This window comes from Schistocerca gregaria, chromosome 3 (genome assembly GCF_023897955.1).
Source record: "Schistocerca gregaria isolate iqSchGreg1 chromosome 3, iqSchGreg1.2, whole genome shotgun sequence".
Classification (NCBI taxonomy): domain Eukaryota; kingdom Metazoa; phylum Arthropoda; class Insecta; order Orthoptera; family Acrididae; genus Schistocerca; species Schistocerca gregaria.
Window position 1 is genome coordinate 312248900 of NC_064922.1, and position 27898 is coordinate 312276797.

Consider the following 27898-nt stretch of genomic DNA (forward strand, 5'->3'; position numbering starts at 1 on the left):
GGCAGATCATGAACAACACCGACCATTACTATCCCGCATCATTACTCATTATGAGGAATGATGTCTTTATGCTAACATCAGGGCAGGGGAAAAAGGCGTGGTTGAGTCCAAACAAAGTAGCAACAGTCCGTACAAAGAACTGTGTGCATCCACAAAAGGTAATGATATTTATCTGATGGAACAGTGATAGTGTGATGTACTACACATTACTTCCCAAGGTCTGACCATCACTGCTGACATTTACTTTCAACAACTGAGACATCTTACAGGCACAGTCCAGGAACAACAACCAGAAAGACTGCATGGAGTGATGCTTCTCCATGATTATGCTTGCCTGTATTCTGCTAGACTGACTAAAATCACTATATGGGTGTTGTGTTGGGAAATCATTCCATATTCACTTATTCACCTGATCTCTCATCCTCAGATTTTCACCTTATCTGCTTTTCTATTGAACAACCTTCAAGGAACTACCTTTCCAGACAAAAATGCGTTCTGAACATAGCTCAATGAGTAATTCATCTCAAAAGCATGTAATGTCTCCAGTTACAGAGTCAAAAAGTTATCCCAGCATTGGCAAACCATTGTAAACAGTCAAGGAGAATATATTACTGATGGGTAAAGTCCCTGCTATGAGCATCTGTTGTGTTTATTAAACTCACAGAAAAATGCTATGAACTTAAGCACCAATCCAATACATGGAAGAAGAGAAGATGAATAAGATAAGGACAAGGAAGAAGAAAATGACGAAGACTTCGCCACTATATTTTTAGAAAATACAATACCAACCCTTTATTAGCAATGTCCATTTAAATGAAACTAAATTGCCACAGGTATGGCACAATCTTTCAACCATTTAAATGTCTCATGGCCTCAAAAATAAGTCTTCAATACAATATAATCTTCACTATTGTAACAAACATACAAAAGGCTTTTAGTTTCTGTAAAGTAAATAGATAAACAAACAAATCACTATCTGACAAAAACTTATGTGCTGACAACCTCTCCAGAATATCTTCAAATAGAAGGTGCAAATTACACCAGTACAAAAATAGGAATCAGGAACAGGGGCACATGAAAAAGATTTCAAAGGTTTTAAGATGAAATTATAAACTTTGAAAAATGGATGCAAACCTATCACATTACAGAAGCAGCATGATGTCAAATGCAACAACTAAAATAAGAAACAATCAGCAGATTTGGAACAGTCATTACTGCACGAGATTAGTAAAGGTACCAGTAGTATAAATATTCTACCAGTGGATATAATAAAAATGCAATTTCCTGAGAACATGAAGGTAACATCGACTTTCTTCCCCTCAGAATACTGATGTGTATGTTTTAAATAACAAATAACCCAGACAGAATTGTGGGAAAAAATAAACCCGAATTAAATATTTTATAAGGGAATCAAATTAGGAGATTCACCCAAAACTACCTACAAGTAATTTCAGCTTTTTTGTTTAGTTGCAGCAGACATGTTCTCCACAGCATCATCAATATGCAAATAGTACACATACCCACTACTCACCATTGGTCATAAAGGGTGAGTCACTACCTATTGCCACCTAGAGTAAGTTCGAAAGTGTGATAGTAGCCGAAAAGTTTGTGGGACAAATGTTGCATGGGACAACGAGGGCCATAATATGACATTGATTTTTTGTTGCTAGGTGGGGTCGCTTCAGAGATGTAAAGGTCAACATTGGTTTTTTGAAAAAAAAAACTTTTAATGGGATTCTACAGTTTGCTACTTATTTTCTGCGAGAGGCTATCGAGACGAATTCAATGATGTGTACGAGTAAGGTCTTTGAAGGTCAACAGAGGTCAAGAAGATGGCATAAATGTCCATTTACAGAAGGTGTTCGAACTGATGACCATTGGTATCAATGCAGTGCTGCAATCTTCATATTACGTATTGAATGGTATTCCTTATCACTTCAGCACTTATCAAAGCACATGCTCTGACAATTATCTCTCGTATATCATGCAAATAGTAAATATTTGCCAAATATGGCATATTCATCTAACATGCCATAGACATGTAAACACCATTCAATGGTTTCACAATACAACACTAACAGGAAAGGTAAGACTAGTATCGTCGAATCAAGCGAATGTGAATGATGTATTCCTTCGAAGAACAAGTCAATATGTTTCTTATTTATGGAAAATACCAATGAAATTCAGTGAGAGCTAGGGACTTACACATTGAAAAATTTCCTAAACGTACTCACCCCACATGTCGTACATTTAAATGTGCGTTTGAGAAACTGACAACAACTGGATCTTTAATCCATCAAAAACATATCCGGAAAAGGAAAGTTACTAACAAGAAAAAAGAAATTGGTACTCTTTCCACTGTGGTTTGAGATCCTTGTGTTAGTTCACGTCAGATCGCAAGGGAATCTGGCATGAGCCACAGTAGTGTTGTTCATGTTCTGCAACACCATAAATATCATGCTTACAATATCAGTCTCCACCAACAATTAAGTGGTATGAACTGTATGCATCGCATCAAATTCTGATGATGAGCTGAACTTCAGATTCAGGGGATTGACATGTTTATTAATTTGATGAGGCTACATTCACGAACAATGGAAATGATAATTTGCATAGCATGCATTATTGGATAACTAAAAATCCATGTTGGCTGTGGCAAGTTGCACACTAAAAACCGTGGTCAGTGAATGTATGGTGTGGGATTCTGGAGGACAGAATTATAGGCCTCTATTTCATCAAAGGAAATCTTAATGGTAGATAGTACACCACATTCCTGCAAGAAACATGAGGTCTGTTATTGGAAGAAATACCTTTTAGGAACAATGAACAGAATGTGGTATCAATACAATGCGTGTCCAGCACATTTTTCGCTTATGGTTAGAAAACATTGTTTACAAAGATGTTCCAACTACACCTGACAAAATGCGACAGAGAACTGTCACAGCTTGTGCTTCGGTAAGTGCCGATGTGACAAGGAATACCACTCAATCCATTATAAAAAGATTGCAGCACTTCATTAATACCAATGGTCATAATTTCAAACACCTTCTGTAAATGGACGTTCATGCCACCTTTGTGACATTGTCCCATGCAACTTTTGCCCCACAAACTTATTCTTGGTGGCAATAGTTAGTGACTCAACCTGTATATGTAAGAGTGGGCCCAGCCATTTGAGAAAACATGGATTTTTGGAATCTAAAAAGCCAAGACTCCTTTCATGACTGTATTAGTAAGATTCAGTGCCCAAATTACATATTAGGCCAAGAAGAAAATTTAGCAGCATGGCCCAGAAAGGGCATTGATACCAGTGGAATTTCATTTTTATTATATTGGTACATATTGTACTACAATTTGCATAAAGTTTCAGTTTGATCTACAGTGCATTTAGGTAGTGTATGTGGTTCATTCATGTAAATAATCTGGAATACCATTCGTTCATACAGGGCTGTTGAGGATGATTTATTGCTGGCAAAAATTCATTCAAAGTTGCTGTTGGTTTGCAAAGAATCTGATACTACAATTTCAAGAGTTAAGATTTGAGAACCACACTCAACTACGGCCTTACTTCTCTTTAAGGTAGTTTGCAAGAATGACATCCTAAAATTGCAAACACTTATAAAAAGAACTCTATTCAGTAGTGGATGTAAGTGAAGAGACCAGTAATAAACAATGCCACATGCAAATCTTTTAGAATGGTATATCATGTTTTAAGTTAACTATGAAAAAGATTGTGGAAGATTTATGCTGAAACTTCCTGGCAGGGAGGGAGACTCAAAATTGGGACCTTTGCCTTTTGCGGGCAAGTGCTCTACCAACGATCTACCAAGCATGACTCATGACTTGCGAAAGGCAAAGGTCCTGAGTTCAAGTCTCAGTCCGGCACACAGTTTTAATCTGCCAGGAAATTTCATGTCAGCACACACTCCACTGCAGAGAGAAAAGTCTCATTCAAGATGAGGGAGGGAGGGGAGAGAGGGGATGGAGGGGATGGAGGGGATGGAGGGATGGTGGGAGGGAGGGAGGGAGGAGGGAGGGGAGGGAGGGAGGGAGGGAGGGGAGAGAGAGAGGGAGGGGGGGAGAGAGAGAGAGGGAGGGGGGAGGGAGAGAGGGAGGGGGAGGGGAGAGAGGGAGTGGGAGTGAGGGAGAGAGGGAGGGGGAGTGAGGGAGAGAGGGAGGGGGAGTGAGGGAGAGAGGGGGAGTGAGGAGAGGGAGGTGGAGGGAGGGGGAGTGAGGTGAGGGGAGGGGGAGAGGGGGAGGGGGAGAGAGGGGAGGGGGAGGGAGAGGAGGGAGGGGGGTGGGAGAGAGGGAGGGGGGGAGAGAGAGAGGGAGGGGGAGGGATAGAGGGAGGGGGAGGGAGAGAGGGAGGGGGAGGGAGAGAGGGAGGGGGAGGGAGAGAGGGAGGGGGGAGGGAGAGAGGGAGGGGGAGGGAGAGAGGGAGGGGGAGGGAGAGAGGGAGGGGGGTGCGAGAGAGGGAGGGGGGAGCGAGAGAGGGAGGGGGGGAGCGAGAGAGGGAGGGGGGAGTGAGAGAGGGAGGGGGGAGGGAGTGAGGGAGGGGGGAGGGCGGAGGGAGGGGGAGGGGGGGAGGGAGGGGGGAGGGAGAGATGGAGGGAGAGAGGGAGGGGGGGAGGGGAGGGAGAGAGGGAGGGGGGAGGGAGAGAGGGAGGGGGAGGGGAGAGAGGGAGGGGGGGGAGGGAGAGAGAGGGGGAGGGAGAGAGGGAGGGGGAGGGGAGAGAGGGAGGGGGAGGGAGAGAGGGAGGGGGAGGGAGAGAGGGAGGGGGGGAGCGAGAGAGGGAGGGGGGGGAGCGAGAGAGGGAGGGGGGAGGGAGTGAGGGAGGGGGGAGGGCGGAGGGAGGGGGAGGGCGGAGGGAGGGGGAGGGGGGAGGGAGGGGAGGGAGGGGGAGGTGGGAGGGAGGGGAGTGGGGAGGGAGGGGGAGGGAGGGGGAGGGGGAGGGGGGAGGGGAGTGGGAGGGGGGGGAGGGAGGGGGAGGGGGAGGGAGGGGGAGGGGGAGGGAGGGGGAGCGGGGGGGAGGGAGAGTTTTTGATACCATGCAGTACACTACAAATAAAACAAAGAAGGTTGTAATATTATCAAAGGAAAGTTGCAACTCACCATCTGGCTGAAATGCTGAGTTGCAAACAGGCACAACAAAAAAACTGTCACAAATAAGCTTCCGGCCAGGAAGGCCTTTGCTGAAAATAACGCGCGCGCGCACGCGCACACACACACACACACACACACACACACACACACCACACACACACACACACACACACACACACACACACACTCACTCACTCACTCACTCACTCACTCACTCACTTCCCCCCCCCCCCCCCCCCCCCTCCAATTCATAATATTATTACATTCTATCCTGGATTTTCCATTGTACAAAGAAGGTTGCATTGTATTAAAGGGACTGGCCTTGTATTCAGAAGGATGGAGGCCCCAGTCTCTCCTTCTAACCATAGTAATTTAGGTTTCCTGTGGTTTCCAATAAATTTTTTCCGGTAAATGCAATTATGGTTCCTACTCGTATAAGGCAGTAGCTGACAACTTGCCCCACCCTTGTCAAACTAGACTTGTAAATAACGAGTGGTTCAAAAAGAGTGCTGGTTTTGATACATCAAAGTAACAAATTTATTTCTACTAAATCACAAACAAAATACATAAATATGTTCATCTGACCTTCCCATTTCACATATGAAAAATGTGAGGTATATGACCTCCTCTACTGTTGTGGCATGCATGTCAAGTTTCCACAACCATTTCGCTGACAACTCATCAAATTTCCTCCTGCAAGGCATGGATGTTTCAGGATTTATTGGCATACACCAATGACTTAAGATGACCCTAGAGAAAAGAAGTCACAAAGTGTTAAGTCGCATGACCTTGGTGGCCAGTGATGATCAGCATCGTTCGGGATAAGGTGATCTGGGAACCACTCATGGAGCAACTCAATTGTTTGGCAGGAAGTATGGCAGGTGGCATCATCCTGCTGCAACCACAACTCTTTAATGTCCATTCCATCCAAATAAGATCACAAAACTCTATTATCATATGGTATTGGTCTCTGTTGACCGTCACAGCTTGTCCTCCTCCATTTTTAAAAACAATGAGGGCTGATGATGCCTCTTGACCAATAGCCACAACAGTCACTTGTTGTGGATGCTTTTCCCTTTCATGATTAGCACACATTGTGCACAAGTGAACTGCCCCATGGTTAGATACTGTATGCAACAAATTCAAACTGAGTCAACAATCAGAATGCCCCTGGAAACAGAAACAAATCACAACAATGTCAGCAAATGACAAACAAAAAGTTACCACTCATTTCAAAAACAGCACTCTTTTTAAACCACCCTTTGCACATATGATTGTACATATGACCTACAGTCTTTTTTTTTTTTTTTTTTTTTCCACAGCAATGTTGCACGTCTGTCTCCATAGATCACTGGTTAGCATGTCTGGCTGCTTTGTGGGGGATCTGGGTTTGATTCCTGGTACTCCCAGGGATTTTCCTTTTGTAAGAGAACTAGAACAGGATTGACTCAGCCTCATGAGGTCAGTTGATGAGCTCCTTAAATGGGAAGTAGAGGCTCCATGATCCAGATAACCGCCACGAGATCAGTGTGCTGACCAAACATCTGAGGACAGCAATGGCGCAGGATGATGCAGTTGTTGGTCAATCCTGATTGGTCCATCAGGGCCAGAATGTGGAACTTTGCATCTGGACAATTTTTAAAAGGAGCTGACATATTCTCTGTGTTGATTTGTAATTACAGATGTAAGACAAGCTCGCCAATGAATGTTAGAAACTAAACAGACACCTGAGCACTGGGTGGAAGCCAACGGGCCTTCATCAGAAAATACATAAAATGTATTTTCCATTATGAAATGGACAACCATCAGCTGTGTAATGGAATGACAATAAAAATTTGTGCTGGAGCGGGGCTCAAACCCAGATTTCTTGCCTATAATCAATAGTCGCCTTACCGTTTGGCTATCTGAGCATGACTCATTGACTCATAGCCAGACTCAAAGTTACTTACGTCACCAACTGTATCTGCAACCTGTACTTTTACATCCATTATATATATATTCCCATACAGGGAAGACATTTTACTTGAATTATAATGCAATGCTCCTTTGGTGATGTCTTAATACAGGCACTGCAATATTGTATTTATCCACTGACACCAGGTAAACGACTTTCAAATAAATCATCTTGCCTGTACAGCGATATACATAATGGATGTACGAGTACAGGTTGTAGGCACATGGTTGACGACATATGGAAGTTTGGGCCTGGCTGTGAGTCATGCTCAGATAGCCAAATGGTAAGGCAACCCTGAGAAATCCGGGTTCAAGTCCCGGTCCAGCACAAAATTTACATTGCCTTCATTCTATTACACAGCTGATAGTTGTATGTATGCATGTCCAAAGGGACATAGCATTATATTTCAGAATAACACAGACACTGCAATACTATATGCATAAAAAATGTCAAGTTCATTTCATCTGGAATGCACATCGAATTATTCTTAATAGATTAATTTGTGATGAGCTGAAAAATGATTAGTGATTATTACATAAATCTTATGAACTCATCAACTGCAAATGGGGAAATGATTAAACTTTCATTGGGATAATGGATCTCCTTTCTCATGTGTATTTTAATGGTACAACTGAGCGACTGAAAGTACAGCTGTCATTCTCCTACTCTACAAAGTAATTTCTGGGACTCACCTTTTATTTTTTCCTACAGAACAGTCATGGAATGGCAACTCACCTTGCAAACCCGACACCTTTACTTTGACCAGTTGTGTCCCTGAGGATTCTTGTAGAGATAACTTGCCCATACTTTGCCAGCATGTTGTCAACATCATTTTCCTTAAAAGTTGCTGGTAGATTGGCAATATATAAATTAGTTGGATCTTGTTCTTGTTGCTGGAAAGGAGAAAGAAACAACTTTATAAATCTCAATTTTAATTTTGAAATACTCTTAATACTGCTAATATTGAAAGGTTACAAAAGTTTACTGTATCCTATTTAGGTTGGTTTCCCCCAACTAGCGAAGTATTAGTGTCTGTTGTTACCAGAAATAAAAACTTCTTATAAAGTGAAGTTTTTTTTTACATACACTAGATCGCGTGTTATATTAAAGATAACTGAATTATCCAAATACACTAACAACTGAATACAAAATAAAACTTTTTAATATGTCAAAACATGCATGTACAAAGATTCCTTCCCCTTCCAGTATTCACAGGCATCCAGTTATTGTTTGTAATGAAAAACGAAACACTGTATGTTTTACACATTAAGAGAGTAAGAGTGATAGTTGTCATCAGTAAGGAGTCTGGTCTATCAAATTGTTATTTATGTAGCATTTTTTGTCAGATGTTAATAGAGTACCATCTTTTTTGTAATCAATCAGAATTTTAATATCCTTCTCAATTTTATTTAATATCATATGACATTGTTTTCTGGGCTATTCCACAGGTGGGTTTAGCCACCAAGCTGGAAAGGGTGTTCATTCTCTATGCACACTGGTTCCCTTTGCTTGCGGATATGAGAGAGTTGGGTAACGTGTGTTTTTGTGGAGTGTAGGTAAGGGTAATGGATGTGTGTTTAATGTAGTATTATGTTTGTGTTGTGTCTGATGACGATAACGACGATGACTGGGAGAGGGTACACCCAGAGTTGGCACATAGGCAATTCCTCTCTAATAGCACCACAAGAACCACCAAGTTTGACATCCTCATCCAATGGACAGATCATCATCAACAGCGTCACATGCCCTCACTTCAAGAGAGACTGCAAAGAGGTTCGGAATTTAAGCCAGGACACTGGCACAAAGACTGATGACCTGGAATTTTATGCCACTAGCTCTTCCCCCATTGCTGGCCAAATATTAGCAGTGAAAATTTTATCAACCACCAGGATTCAAACTGGTGTACCTATGAGCTGAGTACCACCACACAAGTGTGCTCTTAGTGACCTCTGCTATAGACGGGGTCCACTTCTTTAAGGGAAACCACACACACACACACACACACACACACACACACACACACACACACACACACCAGGAAGTACATTGTTATAAGAAGTTTACCACAAAATACATATTTGTAATTACTTCTGTTCTGATCATTTTAGCTATTCAGTCAGCCATTTATTATATTTTTAATAGTGCTGTAGCTACCTCACAATAAAATATAAAATGTCGCAAGGCCCTAAACCCAAAGCCCGGAGAGAAGCTCTTTGACGCGGACCGCGATCATACAACCTGACTGGCAGATGGACAACCGATTGTGGGAACAGGAGATGATAGTGTGGATGCCCGAGCGCGCTAAAAACATGGGCAGCATAAGCGGCCAGTAGATTCTGGTGCCTCAACCGCAGTGGAGGGACACCTGCCTCCACAAGTATGCTGTCCACTGGGCTGGTCCGGAAAGCACCAGTGGCAAGGCGTATTTTGCTGTGTAGGATTGGGTCTAGTACCCGCAGCGCACATGGGGATGCTGAGCCATAAGCGAGGCTCCCATAATCCAGACGAGACTGGATTAATGCCCGGTAGAGCCGTAACAGGGTGGATCTGTCGGCCCCCAGTGGGTGTGGCTCAAGCATCTCAGAGCATTTAGATGCCGCCAACATGCCTGTTTAAGCTGCCGGATATGAGGCAGCCAAGTCAACCGGGGATTGAGAACCACCCCCATAAACCTGTGTGATTCCACCACTGAAAGGAGGTCGCCGTCAAGATAAAGCCGCGGCTCCGGGTGGACAGTACGTCGCCGGAAGAAATGCGTAACGCAGGTCTTGGCTGCCGAAAACTGGAACCCATGAGCTACAGCCCAAGACTGCGCCTTGCGGATAGCGCCCTGTAGCTGATGTTCAACATCTGCAATGCCAGTAGAGCTGTAGTAAAGACAGAAGTCGTCAGCATACAAGAAAGCGGAGACAGAATTTCCCACCACTGCAGCGAGCCCGTTTATTGTGATTAAAAACAGGCAGACTCTGAGGACAGATCCCTGCGGTACCTCATTCTCCTGGACTTGGGAGGAACTATGAGAGGCCGCGACTTGCACGGGGAAGGTACGATATGACAGAAAATTTCGGATAAAGATCAGCAGAGGGCCCCAAAGACCCCATCCATGAAGCGTAGAAAGTATGTGATGATGCCATGTTGTATCGTACGCCTTCCGTATGTCGAAAAAGACAGCAGCCAGGTGCTGACAGCGGGCAAAGGCAGTACGGACGGCCGACTCCAGACTCACCAGATTGTCGGTGGCGGAGCGGCCTTTATGGAACCCACCCTGAGACGGAGCCAGAAGGTCCCTCGATTCCAGTGCCCTATGCAAGCGGCGGCTCACCATCCGTTCGAGAAGCTTGCAAAGAACATTGGTGAGGCTAATGCAGCAGTAGCTGTCCACCTCCAAAGGGCTCTTGCCCGATTTCAAAATGGGAATGACAATGCTTTCTCACCATTGCGACGGAAACTCCCCCTCAACCCAGAGACGGCTGTAAAGGTCGAGGAGGCATCGCTTGCAGTCCACTGAAAGGTGTTTCAGCATCTGACAGTGAATGTGATCTGGCCCAGGAGCGGTATCAGGGCAAGCGGCAAGGGCACTGTGAAATTCCCACTCACTGAATGGAGCATTGTAGGATTCAGAATGGTGGGTGCGAAAAGAAAGGCTCCGACGTTCCATCCGCTCTTTAATGGAGTGAAAGGCCAATGGGTAATTGGAAGAAGCGGAACTAAGAGCAAAATGCTTTGCCAAGGTGTTGGCAATTTCGTCGGAGTCTGTACAAACTGCTCCATTCAGTGAGAGTGCAGGGCCACTGACAGGGGTCCGATAGCCATAGAGGCGTTGGATCTTGGCCCAGACCTTACGAGGCTTCAATGTCGTTTTCTCTCGCTGTTCCTTCAGTTGCCGTTGTTGAGAGAGCTGATTGGTGTCAGTCTCTGGAACCGAAAATGATCGCGAAGCTCGACGACCAGCGACCTGTGGCTTCTTGGTTGGTGTCTGCTGCGCCGCTGGTAGGAACCTGGGAAGGGAGTGACCCAAGGGAACCTTTCTGAGCGAAAGAAGCCGAAGAAGACTTACGCTTCTCCGGCTTAGAAGTGGGGACTGGTGTCCCCAGTGGTTTAGTGGGTGCTGCTCCCGAGGTAGATGGTATGGGAGCAACAGCAAGAGAAGGGGCCCCCATCGTCAAGGGGGCAGGTGAGGTCCTCTGACGCTGAGAGCTGACTGTCTGTGGTGCAGCTAAAGGAGCTGGAGCAGGAGTGACAGTGGCAGCATAAGATGACATCATGCGCACGGGATGTAGCTGTTCAAATTTCCGCTTAGCCTCAGTGTAAGTCAGTCGGTCCAGGGTCTTATATTCCATGATTTTGTGTTCTTTCTGTAAGATCCTGCAGTCTGGTGAGCAAGGTGAATGAGGCTCTCCACAGTTGACATAGATGGGAGGCGGAGCACATTGAGTATCGGTATGAGATGGGTGTCCGCGATCTCGACATGTGAGACTGGAAGTACAGCGGGAAGACATATGGTCGAACTTCCAGCACTTAAAGCACCGCATTCGGGGAGGGATATAGGGCTTGACATCACAACGGTAGACCATCACCTTGACCTTCTGTGGTAATGTATCACCCTCGAAGGCCAAGATGAAGGCACCGGTAGCAACCTGATTGTCCCTCGGACCCTGATGAACGCGCCGGACGAAATGAACACGTCTACGCTCTAAGTTGGCGCGCAGCTCGTAATCAGACTGCAAAAGTAGGTCCCTATGGAAAATAACACCCTGGACCATATTTAAACTCTTATGTGGTGTGATGGTACGTTAACAACCCCCAACTTGTCACAAGCAAGCAACCTGCGTGACTGGGCAGATGATTCTTTTTTTATCAAAACTGACCAAGAGCGCATTTTAGACAAGCCCTCCACCTCTCCACACTTGTCCTCCAAATGCTCTACAAAGATCTGAGGCTTCACGGATAGAAAGGATTCCCCATCAGCTCTGGTACAGACGAGATACTTGGGCGAATACATGTCACTGTCATTCATTGTCTTTCGTTCCTCCCATGGTGTGGACAGGGATGGGAACGATTTGGGGTCATAAACGTTGGCTTTAAAATGAGCCCTCGAATGCTTAGAGACTGCTGGTGGCTGGCCACCAGCAACAGATGATGTACCACGCTTCATTGCGGGACATCCGCCCTGATGCCACCTACTCCGACCAAGGGCCCTCCCCATGGGCGCCACCCAGCCACAGCAAGAGCCACCTGGCAGGATGGCCATTGCCGGGAGTCCTGATGCCCCAGGGAGATGGGCATCTACTCCTTGGCATACATGGGGAGTAAACGGCGCAGGCATCTGTAGAGTGATCCCTGTGTTGTCAAGGGGCTACAACCAACAGGGTACATGGCGGCCCCACCATAACGGACTGGCTACTGTGCTGGATCTTAGATGCAAAAACATATAAGGTGGTCGTTGCAGAGAAAAGCAACACTGCACAGTGCAGTGTGGTAATCACACCCAGGGACATATCCTCGCCCAAGAGATGGAAAATGAGCGGGACACCATTGCAATGATGAGAAAGCCGGCTAAAGGTCTCAATGCACGACAGATACAGTGCACCATTTAAGGCGCCCTTCCCCAATTGGCTCGCTCTTCGGAACAATTTAGAAAGATGGAGGTCAAACCCGAGAGGGGACCATCACATAAGGCCAAAAAGGTTGAGACTCCATTTAGTCGCCTCTTACGACAGGCAGGAATACCGCGGGCCTATTCTTATCCCCGAACCCGCAGGGGGGTCAGCAAGACCTAATATCCCCACCACTGAGCATGCTATGGAATTAACAATGGACACCTGGGTCACCTCTTAAAGTTATTTAGGTCTCCCTCACACCCCATCCAACATTACACTAGCAGTCTCAAGAGATGAGAAGCAAATTACTCCCTGTTTCTGTTTAAATTTTGCTTTCACTGTGTTTCTCCCTTTATATATCTCCTTTACCAATTTTTTTGTGTCCGCAAAGTTCATCAACTTCCCCATTTCATTTTCTCTCTCCTTTTTCACGCTTCTCTCTCTAATTTTCATGTATTCTTGAATTTTTCTGACATCTTTGACAGTTTGTAGTTCTCTAGTTCTTGCTTCACAATTATTTTCAACCATTTACCTCTGCCTTCTATGTCCCACATCCTTGTTTCAACTATTTTAATTCCCAGAACTGCTAATTAGATGACTTTTCTAAGGCAATATTTTAAATTAAAATTAATATCACATTTGGCTGGAAAGCATTGATACATCAGTCTAATAAGTATGGAATATTAGGAGAGTGTGTGTGTGTGTGTGTGTGTGTGTGTGTGTGTGTGTGTGTGTTTTGAGGTTTTCGGGCACTAAACAGTGTGGTCATCAGCGCCCAAACGCATAGAAACAGTAACTCACGCGGTGAAGGGACGAAGACGGACGACAAACAAGGAGAACGGCTAAAAGACACAGACCTGATGCAGTTCCAAATTCTCACATACAGAGGCAAAACAAGAGGAGAAGAAACACACCAAAAAAGGAAAGGAAACACAAGGAAAAGAGAACAGAAATCGAATTGAAACAAGTAGGTAATCGTGACTGGCAGACCCCGTACCTAAAAAACTGGGTGAGCCAGTCACCCAGCAGCACATTAAAATCCTCTCCCTAAAATCTGGGGCAAAACATTGGACAGGACACAAAACCATAAGACCTTAACCACAGTTGTTGCGTCATCTTGCAAAATAGAGGGCAAATCCGATGGCAAGGAAACTGCTGCCCTCTGATCAGAAATGTGGTGGACAGTAATCTGGACACCACAAGAACTGCATATTAGGAGGTCCTCCCGCCAGAGTAAAAAACCAAGCGTTAAGGGACTGTGCCCGATGCGGAGGCAAGTGAGGAGAACCTCATCCCGCCTGCATGACTAGTAGGACGTATGCCATAGCTGTGTGGTGGCCTTGACCAGACTCAGCTTATTTCCATCGACTGACAGCTACTCCTCTTCCCATTGATGAATAACACAAAAACCCAAAAAGGAGGTAACAGCATGGAGGGGGATGGCACATTCAACAACGTGAGGGAGGGAACATGCATCTTTAGCAGCCACATCCGCCACTTCGTTTCCGCTAATACCCACGTGCTCCATCACCCAGCAGAAAGAAACCTCCTTTCCCTGCCGTTGCAGGTGGAGTAGGGCATCACAGATGTTTTGGACGGCCGTATCCAATGGGTACAAGTGTTGCATGGTCTGAAGGGCACTCAGGGAATCAGAACAGATGAGAAACTTAAGACTTGGAACACATCTCATCTGCTCCAATGCCCGCAAGATCGCAAACAATTCAGCATCAAAGATGGTAAACGTCGAAGGAAGCTGTAACTTGACGACTCAATAAGGGAAAACAACAGCACAACCAACAGAGTCCCCCTGTTTAGAGCCATCCGTAAATACTGGTACATGGTCGGGATGCTGGTTTAAAATATCATAACATAAGGAGGTAAAAACAAATTTGGGAGTGCACCTCCTCCGATACACTGACAAGTCTAAAAGGGTGCTGGGCCTCTGGAGCAACCAGGGAGGCAGGCGAGTAAAACCCTGGAGATGGGGTGCCACACGCTCCACACCAAGCGACTCTAGCAAATGCTTGGCACGAATCCCAAATGGTCTCGTTGCCCTGGGACGACTGGAAAAAGAGACATTCCACAGGCGGTCGGGCAATGGTAGGGTACACAGAGGAGGTAGGACAGGCAAGGAATTGACACACCCGTCACACCACGAGGAGTTTCCGCCAATTGGCGAGCGGCGGTTCCCCTGCCTCAGCACACAGGCTGGGGATGGGACTGGTACGGAAGGCACCAGTGGCTAGCATGATACCCTCATGGTGTACTGTGTCAAGAATCTTCAGATATGCAGGCCTCGCTGACCCATACACGGAGCATCCATAGTCAAGACGTGATTGAACGAAAGCCCTATAAAAATGCAGCAGACGCGCCCTATCTGCTCCCCAGGACTGAAGGCTCAGACACTTCAAAATATTCAGTGCCTTCAGGGCCCGCACCTTGAGGTCTTTAAGGTGTGGCAACCATAACAACTTGGAATCAAAAGTGAGGTCCAGGAACCTCACAGTGTCGCTAAAAGGAAGAATGGTGCCCCTCAGATGCAATGCAGGGGAGGTAAAAAGACGTCGAGAACTATTAAAATGAACACACACACATTTGTCTGCAGAAAAGGTAAAACCTGTCTTCGCAGTCCATGCCTCTAATCACTTTATCGTAAGCTGCAGCTGCCGACTAGCAGTGACAAGACCGGAGGAAGAACAGAAAAAAGCAAAATCGTCCACAAACAAGGAACACTGGGCAGGACTCCGGATAGTGGATGTGATACTGTTAATGGCGATGCCAAAAAGGGTGACACTTAAAACGCTTCCCTGAGGAACACTATTCTCCTGCATGTACAAATCAGTCAGCACATTACCAACCTGATACTGAAAGAGGCGGTGGGAAAGAAAGGACCAAATGAAGATGGGGAGATGGCCACGAAAGCCCCACTGATGGAGTTGATTGAGGATGAGGCGGCGCCAAGTAGTGCCATACTCCTTATTAATGTCAAAGAATACACCTAGACAATGTTGGTTACGTAGGAAGGCCTGCTGGATGGCCCCCTCAAGCAGGGTCAAGTTGTCTATAGTTGAACAACATCAACATCTCCGAAAACCATACTGAGAATGGCTAAGGAGCTGCCTGGTCTCGAGCAGCCAAACCAGGTGATAGTTGAGACCATGCGTTCCAATGCCTTCCCAACACAGCTCGTCAAAGCAATACTCCGATAACTACTGGGATGCATTCGGTCCTTCCCCTGGTTTGAGGAGGGGAATCAAAATCGCCTCCCTCCAAGAGACAGGGAACATGCCGGATAACCATATCATATTAAAACAATTTAGGAGAACTTCCTTGGATGGCAGCTACAAGTGCTCTAGCATGCTGTACCGGATTTGATCACGACCGGGTGCAGCATCTTGAACCACAGACAGCGCCGAATCCAGTTCCCACATTGTGAAGGGGCAGTTGTAGGGTTCAGAATTTGGAGACCGGAAGTCCAAGTGACCCCTCTCGATGGCAGTGCGGTAGCAGCAGAAATCTGGATCACAGTTAATAGTGGCAGTAGATTCCGCAAAATGCATGGCCAGTGTCTGGGCAACGTCTCTTGGCGCCATGAGGAGACATCCCTGATGCAGCAATGCCGTGACAGGTTTTCCGCAAATCCTGCTGATGGCATCCCATACTTTCTTAGAACTAGTGGAGCGGGAGATGGAGTTCAAGAACGATTGCCATGACCGTCGTTTGCTCTCTTTAATCACACGCCGCGCCTTGGCCCTTACCACCCGAAAGGCCTCAAGATTGTCAGCTGAGGGACAGCACTTGAAGCGGCGCAGAGCTGCATAGCGGGCTCGGATGGCTGAGCGGCACTCAGTGGTCCACCAAGGGACAGGACGCCTCTTGGGATGACCTGAGGACAGTGGGATCGACAATTCAGCAGCATGGGAGATCACGGCTGTAACATGGTCGACCCATTCGTGGACGCTGGCACGGTGTTCCAAAACAGCCAAATGGCTGAAAAGTGTCGAGTCAGCTCTGCAGAGGTGTCACCTGGGCAGCACTGGTAATGCCACAGGCTCATCCAGGAGGGGAATCCAAAGGGGGAAGTGGTCACTAGAATGGAGGTCAGCAGCAACCTCCCACAGAGCAGAATCCGTGAGTGCTGGAGAGCAAAAGGAAAGGTCAATAGTTGACGACAACCCAGAAGCAGTACAGAAATGAGTGGGAGCACCAGAGTTGAGGATGCCCAGTTCTTCAAGCGTCATGAGGCTTTCCAGAACGCGACCCCTGGGGCAAGTAGTCGGAGAGCCCCATAAGACATTATGAGCATTGAAGTCCTCCAGAAGGAGAAATGGGTGGGGGAGTTGGTTAATAAGGTGATAGCCTCAGAGTCCATTGCATCCTGAGGCGGTAAGTAAACAAGGAGTTGTAATTCGGCCACATATGTCCTGAACCCATTCAGGTTCCACTGTAATATGGGAGCCAGTGATCAGAGTGGCTGAACTTTCACCCTGCGTCTGTGCTTTGGAGGAGAGCCCGTACTGGCTGGAGATTTATTCCCGTGGGGAATATTAGGAGTTAACATCTCATCAATGACAGTACAAACTTAGACTGGACAAGGATGGAACAGGAAAATAATAATAATAATAATAATAATAATAATAATAATAATAATAATAATCCTCTAAAGGCTATACATTGTAACTGCAACAACCATTTCCTATCTTATGTGGTCCTCTTTATTTTTTGGTTAATGTTGGTATTTTTACTTCCAATTTATCTTTAACTGCACTCCTTCCCGGACTCCCTTTGGTTTTTTTCCTAAATTTTTTCTTTTAATAGCTCTGTTAAAAAGTTGTGCCTAAATAAATTACCCATGTCCTTTTCAAACAAACCATATTTGTATTTGCCTTAAGAATGGCATGAAGGGGAAACAGGGAGCGAAGGGGACAGGGGTTCACAATTTTGTTATCTTGGTAGGGATTAGAACTTCAACTATCCCAAATGCAAGTCCTGCACCTTAGCCACTGCAACACCTCACTCAGTGCCAGTCATTAACCATTCCTCATTTATAAATTTCCTTTGATTAATCAAATTATGTAATCCACAGGCAGCAACTCACTTTTTATTTTTATTTTTTTTTTTTTTTGCACGATACAAATCCACTACCTGAAGTATTCAGCAAGAAAGTATCCATCTCATTTTTATCCCATAGCATCAGTGGTTATATGTAAAATACCACTGTATTTCACATAAATGCAGATTAAACACAGTTTGTTCAATGTCCATCACTGTCTCTCTGGAATACCAAATTTTTTACTAGATCAATTACTTTCTTGTTCTCTTCCTCACATTAATATCTCCAAGAATGATGTTGCATCTATGTTAAAAAACCTCAAAATTTTTGAGTATGCACATGGTAATCAGAATGACACCCAATATTACGAGTCTTTTGATAACATGCTTGTAGATGGCTATACTGGTCACAGAGTTTGAACATGCTACTATTCTTCTTCTTCTTCCTCTTCCTCCTCCTCCTCCTCCTCACCTTTTCCTGTTCTCTATGAGGTTTGTGTTGTTCTATGGATATTGGCAATATCCATGACAGCTGGCTGCTCGTCTTGATGCCATCACTACCCCTGGGATGGAATTTGTGCACCCCATCTTTCTATATCTAATTATCATGCTCAAGTACATGTTTGCAAATTGTATATCTGAGGTGGGATGTAAGTATCAGCCTGGTATTTACATAGCTGGATGTGGGAAAAAACCTAAAAATCACATTCAGGATGGATGGCTCACCAGCCCTTGTCATTATTCCATGAGGTGGATTTGGTCCAAGGCAGTCTCACCTTTCTGAACCCCGCAAGTGGTGCGTTAATGCACACTGCCATCCAAGTGGGTCAACTATTCATCATAGGTTAAAATCAATTCATGTTTTTACAATTCCCATTTGACTTTTTCCTATTTTGCTGTTCACATCTCCAAGCAAGTCACAGAATCAAAAGCTAGTACCCACAGGATTTAAAAGAGGTTGCAAATGTCAAACACTCCTGCTTTGCTTTTCTGAAGCCTGATTAAGAAATGAAGATACTTATGCTTTGCTGCACACTACCTACATATATTTATCACCAATATTGAGAATGTTTTAGTTTTCTACAAGTACTTGGATGATCTAAAGTGCAAGTGTGTTCTTTCACCTCAGCACACGTTCCGTGAAATCAAACTGAACAGCATGGTGACAGACCCACTGTATTCATGTACAGCATTTGACCAGATTTTGTTTATAAGCATGTAAGTCAGAACTGATTGATTTACATCATACATTATATGATTCCTAATATTTCTTTCTGCCTTATCACTGTTGCTTTGGGGTTCAATAAACCTTTTCAATGTCATTCAAACCACAAAGAGACTAATTAGAAAAATCAAAGAAAGTGGACAGAGAAAAGTAGAAGAAAAGTTGTACATTCAAATATTAAAACGTCCTCCAACTATCACTCATGTTATAAGACGTGTATGAGAAAGACTATTTCCCTTGTGTACAGTTGACTTTGAAACTAAAACATCAGCAACCAGTTGATAGGTGGTGCCTCTCTTAGAGACTGTTGGATATTATATGTTTACACAGAAAGGTGTGACTTAGTGTATACTTATAATTTGTTAACAAATAAATGCACTGGGGATATATAGGACACTGTCAATGGTTCACAAAAACATTAAAACAAACAAACAGATTAGAGCACGAAATAGTACCTGAAAATTAACTTTCAAGTCAAATCCCTGAGACTTTATAGGTATAATGAAGCACAAGTGCACTGTAACATATAATGACTATCCAAACAGTGACCTCCATTATGTGTAAATAAAACAATAGAATATTTAAAGAAAAGTTATTAAAAAATTTACACCTTTATGTTACCACTCTCGATCATTGCCATTCAGAGTTCAGGATGTAAAATAAAAAATGAGTTGTCTGAACTGATACCTCTAGTGGGTTTTTTAGGCACAGGGTGGCTAAGCAACACCACGCAAAAACGCAACACCAATAGTTAAAGAGACTAATATTTGGTTTTGGTCAGTCACCTCAATTTTCTTAGTTTTTCACCGTAGGCTTCAAAAGTTATCATTGCCCTACATTCAGTTAAGAGAGAGAGAGAGAAGAGAGAGAGAGAGAGAGAGAGAGAGAGAGAGAGAGAGAGAGAGAGAGAGAGAGAGAGAGAGAGAGAGTGGGTCCTTGTTTACCATAAGAAACACAAAAAAGTATTGAGAAGCAGTAATTGATTTCACAAAGAAGTTTTAGGATTCAATGAGCACAGAAAATGCAGACCTTTTCTGTCATGTTCTTCGGGAAAACTTTGTTTGGCAATTGAATTAGACTCAAAGGCTGGTTTTCATACATTGTTTCTCAATTTTCCATACCAATGTGTTTTAAATTGCATGTAGATGGTCATGTCTGTCATTGTATTGAAAGTTTTTCTTTCGCTCTTCATTGATGCCTAATACCTTGACTCATCACATTTGTTTTAAATACAGCAAAAATTTCATGACTGACGTCAAGAGCTTTGAAATTTTTCCCATCACAAAAACTGTATTATAGAGTGGATTTCACATTTGGCAGAATTTTCAAATTGCAATATCAATATCAGTGTGACTACCACATTCCTCCCCCCCCCCCCCTCCCCGGCCCCCTCTTTCCATACAGCCGTTTTATTACACCACACCATTAAAGTATCAATTTACAAGAAAGAAAAGTATATTCCTACATGAATAAAGTAACACACAGACACTTACAAAAACATGAATTGTAACGGTTGATATTTTATAACAGATTTATCAGAATAACTGGATTCATCTACACACTAAGAATATTTTACATTGTAATATAATCTCTCTCTCTCTCTCTCTCTCTCTCTCTCTCTCTCTCTCTCTCTCTCACACACACACACACACACACACACACAGCACAATATTTGCTTATTAGTAGCCTGAGGACTGAGTTTTGTTAACTCTATAGCTTAAAGCCCAGGGAAGACAGTTTGCTTGTGGATTGCAACCTGAAACATAGCCCGGTCATCAGAGGGTTGAATCACTCGAGTCAGCTCCCAAGTATTTGTAAAACATGTTTTCTTAGTTCAAGATCCCAGTCAAAAGCATTGTGAAAATAACAGCATTGGATTCTCATAGAGATGAAAATGGCTTTTGAAAAGAACTATGTTTATAACACTGTGGATGGTGCAGGTTTTGGGCATAATGAAAAGAAATGTATTCCAGGAACTATGGAGGTTGATGGTAAATACTTGTATTCTCAGTGAAACAAAGATTAAGGGTACAGTGGTGTTAAAAAGAAGGAAAGAGCTAACAGAGGGATTTCAGTAGCCATCAACAAGTAGTATAGAAGAGGTACCAAACACTGAGAGAAAATTGACGAGATGATTAGGACTATGGAAACCTCAAAATATGGCCATGAAATTATCTTTGTTAGAGTTTATGCATCTTCATATTATGCTGAGAGTTAAGTCAAAGATGAGTTTTATGGAAAATTAAAAAGGGTGCTAGAGAGCATCAGCATACATAAAGAAAGTGGCAATCGCATGGAAAATGGTTGTAGGGCTGAGGAAAGAGACGAAAGAAAAAGCAACCTGCCCATTACAAGTCTGACAGATTGGCTGAACCATTTTAAAGGCTTGCTTAAAGTGGGACTTCAAAATTAATGTTGAGACAGCAGAATATCCATGTTGCACAGAGGGAGGAGGCACTTGGACACTGATGGAGATCAAATTAAATTGTCTAAAAGTGTTGAAGTATCTGGGCAGTATCCTATCCCGTGACTGCAGATGTGACAGAGAGATCCAACAATGGACCAGGCAGTGGACGGCAGCTATCCAACAATGACTCTCACGGCAAACAGCGGCTCTCTAAAAATTAAATCCTTTTGTCCTAAAAAAATTAGTAAAGGTTAAAATGAGATAGTTGAAGTGTGATTACAGAAATCCACCATGGAACCAATAACAAGTTATGAGAGTCAGTGTTTGAGACTATCAGAAAGAAATGAAAGGAGCTTTAGAAATGGGCCTCTTTTGAGAAGAGCATCTAGAATTTTGCGATTTGACCACATAAGAAATGCGGGAATAAGAGAAAAGATGCAGATCCATTCTAGTATTGTGCATAAAATAGAAGAAAGACTGCTTGGATGACTAAGGCATGTCAAAAGATTGAAAGAAGACATTTGACCAAAATGAGTACGTCATGGCAACCTCCTGGTTGGAGAAGAAGAAGGAAACCAAGGAAAGGGTGGCTAAGGGAACGATAGTGACACTAGTGAGATTGAAGCATTTGGTGACAGAGATGCACAACATGGCAACAGCCTTAGAACTGCTGTGAGGAGAAGAAGAAGATATTCTACAATACTGGAAAAGAGTGTTACAAAATTCAAAATCGGAGCAGCTTGTAATTTCAGTATTTTGTTTGGTTCATTCCTCTGGGCTCCTCTGAGTGGAGTGATATATTCTCTACTTGGATTACTGATATTTCATTTTGTTGTTTTGTAATAACTGCTTTACAATATAATATGCACAGTTATCTGAAATTGACTGGAACACTAAACACTCAAATCCAAAATATAATACAATAAACCTGACACAAAATGAATTATTCTTTCAAACGTAAAATTGTTTAGGAAACATTTTGTTGAACATTTTACTTATCTCTTGGAAACAAGATTTCAAACATAAGAGTTTGTGAAATTTGAAATACTTTTCCCCCACATATTTTATTATAATTCTTTTCTTTCACAGACTGAGATTACAGTCTTCCATTTCTCATGAAATTTTTCCATCTGCATTGAACTTCAATTAGATATATCCCAACATTTCACGTAGTTTTTCGGACAGTCAAGCCCCTAATGCTAATAGCAAAAAGTAACTAAAAATACAATCTCTCTTAATAATTTCTTTGAAATCTATTACACATGCATGTCAAAGTTGCAAAAAAGTCCAAGTATTAACATTCCATTTTACCACAACTAAATGAATTACTTTCCCATCATTCAGATAGCTGTATTCCCTGCCCCTTCCTATCAGCACCTGTCCTGATCAGAACTGACATGCAGGTGAATCTGCACCATCATTTTTTTCCTCACTGAAATGTGGTGTATCAGGGCTTCAGTATGTACAAATGTATTCTCAATACTTTTTGAGGTTGTATTCCCATTTTTGCAAGGAACAATTCAAACTGATTTGCACACTTCATCGAGGCTGATATATAAATAATTTATTAAACAGATATGCAAACTCTCAAGCAATAATTTTAAATCTTTGCAGATTTTCAAAGCAGTAAACAAGTGATGGTCTTCATGTACTAAATTTCACCCAGGTTGGCAACTTACTATAAATGTTCAGAAATGTAAAATTTTGCACTTTACAAAATGAAAACATGTAGTATCCTATGACTATAATGTCAGTGAGTCACTGTTGGAATTGGCTGACTCATACAAATACCTGGGTGTAACACTTAGTAGCAACATGAAATGGAATGATTGCATAAGTTCACTCATGGGTAAAGCAAGTGTCAGGCTTCGATTTATTGGTACAATACTGGGGAAGTGCGTCCGCCTACAAAAGAGATTTCTTACAAATTACTCATGCTACCAGTTCTAGAATGTTGCTGAAGTATATGGGACCCATATGACAGGTTAACGAAGGCACGGAAGGAACTGAACTGGTAGACTCTTTAAGATAGACATAAACTATCCTGAGAAAGTCTATTAACAAAGTTTCAAGAACTGACTTTAAATGATTACTCTTATAATATACTACAACCACCTATGCATCAGGCACATAAAGATCACGAGGATAAGATTAGAATGATTACTGCACACAGAGGCATTCAAACAATCATTCTTCCTACACTACATAATTGAATGGAACAGGAAGAAACCCTAATAACTGGTACAATGTACCTCAAGGTAGTTTAAAGAGTGTAGATGTAGATGTAGATGTAGAAGCAAAAGTTCCAGCATGATTCTGGTTGTAAATGCCTTATCATCCGGACCTGTTACTTTAGATGTTAGTCCCTGACACATACATACATCAAAATTTCACATCTTTCTAAATTATATTATTAACTTCACAGTGTCTACTGACATAGTTGCTAGACCACTGCCACAACATGCAACAATAACATTTATTTAATTTTATAAAGGAGAAGTACAGATGATGGTCTATAAATCTCAGTATTATTTATGGTCAATGTCAACATAGTAGTAGTAGTAGTAGTAGTAGTAGTAGTAGTAGTAGTAGTAGTAGTAATAATAATAATAACAGCGGTGGCATGGGAGCATGGGAACTTGTGTGTGTCTGTCTCCACACTCAGAACTTTCATTATTTTGGAAACTTTTGCTCAATGGTCGCAGGGTATATGTGGTTTTGCTGAAATCAGCTTTCTACAGTGAATGATATCAAGAAAATTTACCAATAAGGTGCAGCTGAAGCTGCAGACCATTTATAATTGAAAGAGATGGGGTTTCTTATGCTAATGACAAGATCATCCTGTCCCAAATAGTTTCGAATGAGGTTGGTTAGACAAACATAGAAGTATATACATTGAATTCAATGACAGAAACAATTACTTTGTGTCATTTAAGGAGCAATGGACTGTTTTTATAACACATGGTATGTACATTTTAAGAGACTAAATGAAATATAAAAGTCAATATAACTAGATGAAACTTCATAGCTCAGTATTTCCGAAACATTACCTCAGAATTTGAGGCAAACTTCAATATATCTTTATTTTTCAGATACAAATGAAAGGTATTATATTTAGGTGGATATGGATCAATTTTGTCCTCAAGGGGCTATGAATGAATGCTTCCAATTTATTTTTAAGTTAAAAAGAAATGTGACATCAGCTCAGTGCATCAAGAATAAATCACCATTAGGCAACATTTAACATGCTGTGTTGTCATGATCAATGAGTTACATTTATGCAATGCAATATACAAGCTAGCATGCAAACCAATGAATAGTATATCTTTTCAGTTTCCTTAAACTCCCTAACTCATGTTGGAAACTTTTGATGACTGGTAATGACTTACAGGAGCAATCTCATCAAATAGATAGTGTGCAGACATTACATACAGATGGTTGTCAAAAGAATGGAAGTCCCTTAAATCCTATCACTTGATGAAATACAGAATAAAGGTAGCCAACAAGCAAATTTGAACTCTAATCTCACAAAAAAAATAGTATCACATCCTAAATATTGCATTGAATCACTTATTGCACAGTAATAATGATTATTTAAACACTGGTAGCATTAATGTGCAGCAATGGAGGGTGAACCAATTACCATTTTGAACCCACTAGCAGACTTGCTAATGGCAAGAATGTGCAGTGGCACGGAGTCCAAATATTTGGTAATGACAAATAAAAGAAGATGCAAATGGTACAATACAATGGTGTATGGATGAATGGTTATTAGAGCAGAAGAATAAGGACTATGGTGTGATGGGTTGTGATATATCATTTGATGCACTACAACTTTGTGAACTGCCATGTTCATTAATTTTGTAATTTGTAGATTACTTTTTTCTTAAAGAAAAGGAGGCTTCTAAATATTTACACAGAGTGTGATTATTCTTAGAGGGAGGGGGAGGGAGAGAGAGGGGAAGGGGAGGGGGAGGGAGAGAGAGGGGAAGGGGAGGGGAGGGGGAGAGGGGAAGGGGAGGGGGAAGGGGAGGGAGAGAGGTGGTGAGATGGGGTGAGAGGTGGTGAGATGGGGTGAGATGGGGTGAGATGGAGGAAGAGGGGGCAGAGGGGTGAGAGGGGGCAGAGGGGTGAGAGGGGGCAGAGGGGTGAGAGGGGGCAGAGGGGTGAGAGGGGGCAGAGGGGTGAGAGGGGGCAGAGGGGTGAGAGGGGGCAGAGGGGTGAGAGGGGGCAGAGGGGTGAGAGGGGGCAGAGGGGTGAGAGGGGGCAGAGGGGTGAGAGGGGGCAGAGGGGTCAGAGGGGGCAGAGGGGGGAGAGGGGGGAGAGGGGGAGAGGGGGAGAGGGGGAGAGGGGAGAGGGGGAGAGGGGAGAGGGGGGGCAGAGGGGTGAGAGGGGGCAGAGGGGGCAGAGGGGGGGGGAGGGGGGAGAGGGGGAGAGGGGGAGAGGGGAGAGGGGGAGAGGGGGAGAGGGGGAGAGGGGGGAGAGGGGGGAGAGGGGGGAGAGGGGGGAGAGTGGGGAGAGGAGGGAGAGGGGGGAGAGGGGGGAGAGGGGGGAGAGGAGGGAGAGGGGGGAGAGGGGGGAGAGGGGGGAGAGGGGGGAGAGGGGGGAGAGGGGGGAGAGGGGGGAGAGGGGGGAGAGGGGGGAGAGGGGGGAGACGGGGGAGAGGGGGGAGAGGGGGGAGAGGGGGGAGAGGGGGAGAGGGGGGAGAGGGGGGAGAGGGGGGAGAGGGGGGAGAGGGGGGAGAGGGGGGAGAGGGGGGAGAGGGGGGAGAGGGGGGAGACGGGGGAGAGGGGGGAGAGGGGGGAGAGGGGGGAGAGGGGGGAGAGGGGGGAGAGGGGGGAGAGGGGGGAGAGGGGGGAGAGGGGGGAGAGGGGGGAGAGGGGGGAGAGGGGGGAGAGGGGGGAGAGGGGGGAGAGGGGAGAGGGGGGAGAGGGGAGAGGGGGGAGAGGGGGGAGAGGGGGGAGAGGGGGGAGAGGGGGGAGAGGGGGGGAGGGGGAGGGGGGAGAGGGGGAGAGGGGGAGAGGGGGAGAGGGGGAGAGGGGGAGAGGGGGAGAGGGGAGAGGGGGGAGGGGGGAGAGGGGGAGAGGGGGAGAGGAGGGAGAGGGGGAGAGGGGGGAAATGTTTTTTGTGGGTCCTATTCCTCCTCTCCAAGGAACAACTATGGTGACAGAACATGTTCTCTAACACCTTACCTAGCCCACATGATCAATTAATTGCTTTTAATATTATTGGGGATCTCTGTTAGTTTTGAAAAGAATAATCATATGCCTTTTTTTCTCCTTCACTGATTGCTGCTTAACATCTGCACTGGATCATTATATGAATACCCTACATCAACAGTTCACAAGTTGTATGCATTCTCTCTCTGGGGAAACCACACAACTGACCAAAGCACTGTATTAATCATATTCACACCAGCATTTGCATTTGCATTATTTTGTCAACCATCTGTAATAGAAACACAGACTGTGAAGTTAAAATGTATATAATGAAATGGGAATCCCTGTGATTTGCTAGTATAATAAGCAGACTACACACGCATCTCTCCGTAACAGCTCCAAATATAATTTTTTTTTAAATGTGTGTATAATGAATGTGCATGAGGAGCTGTAAACAGATACAATACCACAAAAGCATAAATACATCACTATAATACGAAGTCAATGAATCAGTCACAAAATATCCCAAACTGAATCTCACATTCTAAAGAACATATTACAGATTTTACCCCTTTGTTGTAAAATATCAACCATTTACAAAAACAAGATGTTAGAATGCAAGCTGAAGAACCACACAAGGCAGTTTAGAAAACACAGGTGTTATATTAGAAGGAAAAAATTTCACACTGCATTCTGACATCACAAATCAAGAAGAATATAGAAATAGGATAAAGGGTATGTTGTACTCTCCCTGAAGCAAATAGCATGCAACGTACACTGGGCGGTCTACGCAGCAACGAAATACCCACTTTCGCCATCTGCGCTTGGATGCCCTTTGCCTGGAGTGCTTTCACAGCAGCCTCTGCTGATGCAGGTGATTCAAAATCCACAAACCCATAACCTGCAATCAAGTTCAGAGCAGACACAATTATTCTTTTTGTACCTGACACATTTAAGATTTACACAAGAACATGAAACTTGTTAACACAATGGCAGGCAGACAAATTCTCCCACATTTCACCATTGTCTTGAAATTTCCGCTAAGAGCAAAAACTCATTTGCCTTCATGAAAATTTAATTTCCATTTAAAAAGGGCAAACTCACAATTGCCACTCTGTCAGAGGTCCCTAATTGTGGCAGTTTATATTACTAGTAAAACAGAAGTCTCCATACCACACTATATATTTTATACCCACTACACTGATGGATGGTGCACAAGCTAAGGCAGTATTCAAATGAATTTGGATTAAGTGTTGTACATACTTATTGTGCAAAGACAGTCTCTAGGTACAACACTATATGAAACATTTATCATTTACATGTACACTCCTGGAAATTGAAATAAGAACACCGTGAATTCATTGTCCCACGAAGGGGAAACTTTATTGACACATTCCTGG

At 43.9% G+C, this 27898-nt stretch overlaps 1 protein-coding gene across 2 annotated transcripts in view; it reads right to left on the reverse strand.

The window, feature by feature from the left end:
* The window catches only part of LOC126356167 (protein alan shepard), a 394981-nt gene that overhangs the window by 92646 nt on the left and 274437 nt on the right, over positions 1–27898 (reverse strand). The window contains exons 5-6 of one of the 2 annotated variants that reach the window (XM_050006925.1): positions 27308–27399; positions 7791–7948 (exon numbers count right to left, since the gene is read on the reverse strand). In XM_050006925.1, the coding sequence (XP_049862882.1) occupies positions 7791–7948; positions 27308–27399 (250 nt within the window). Of the gene's footprint in view, positions 1–7790; positions 7949–27274; positions 27400–27898 lie in introns of both variants that reach the window. The other variant, XM_050006924.1, reaches the window with a different exon arrangement.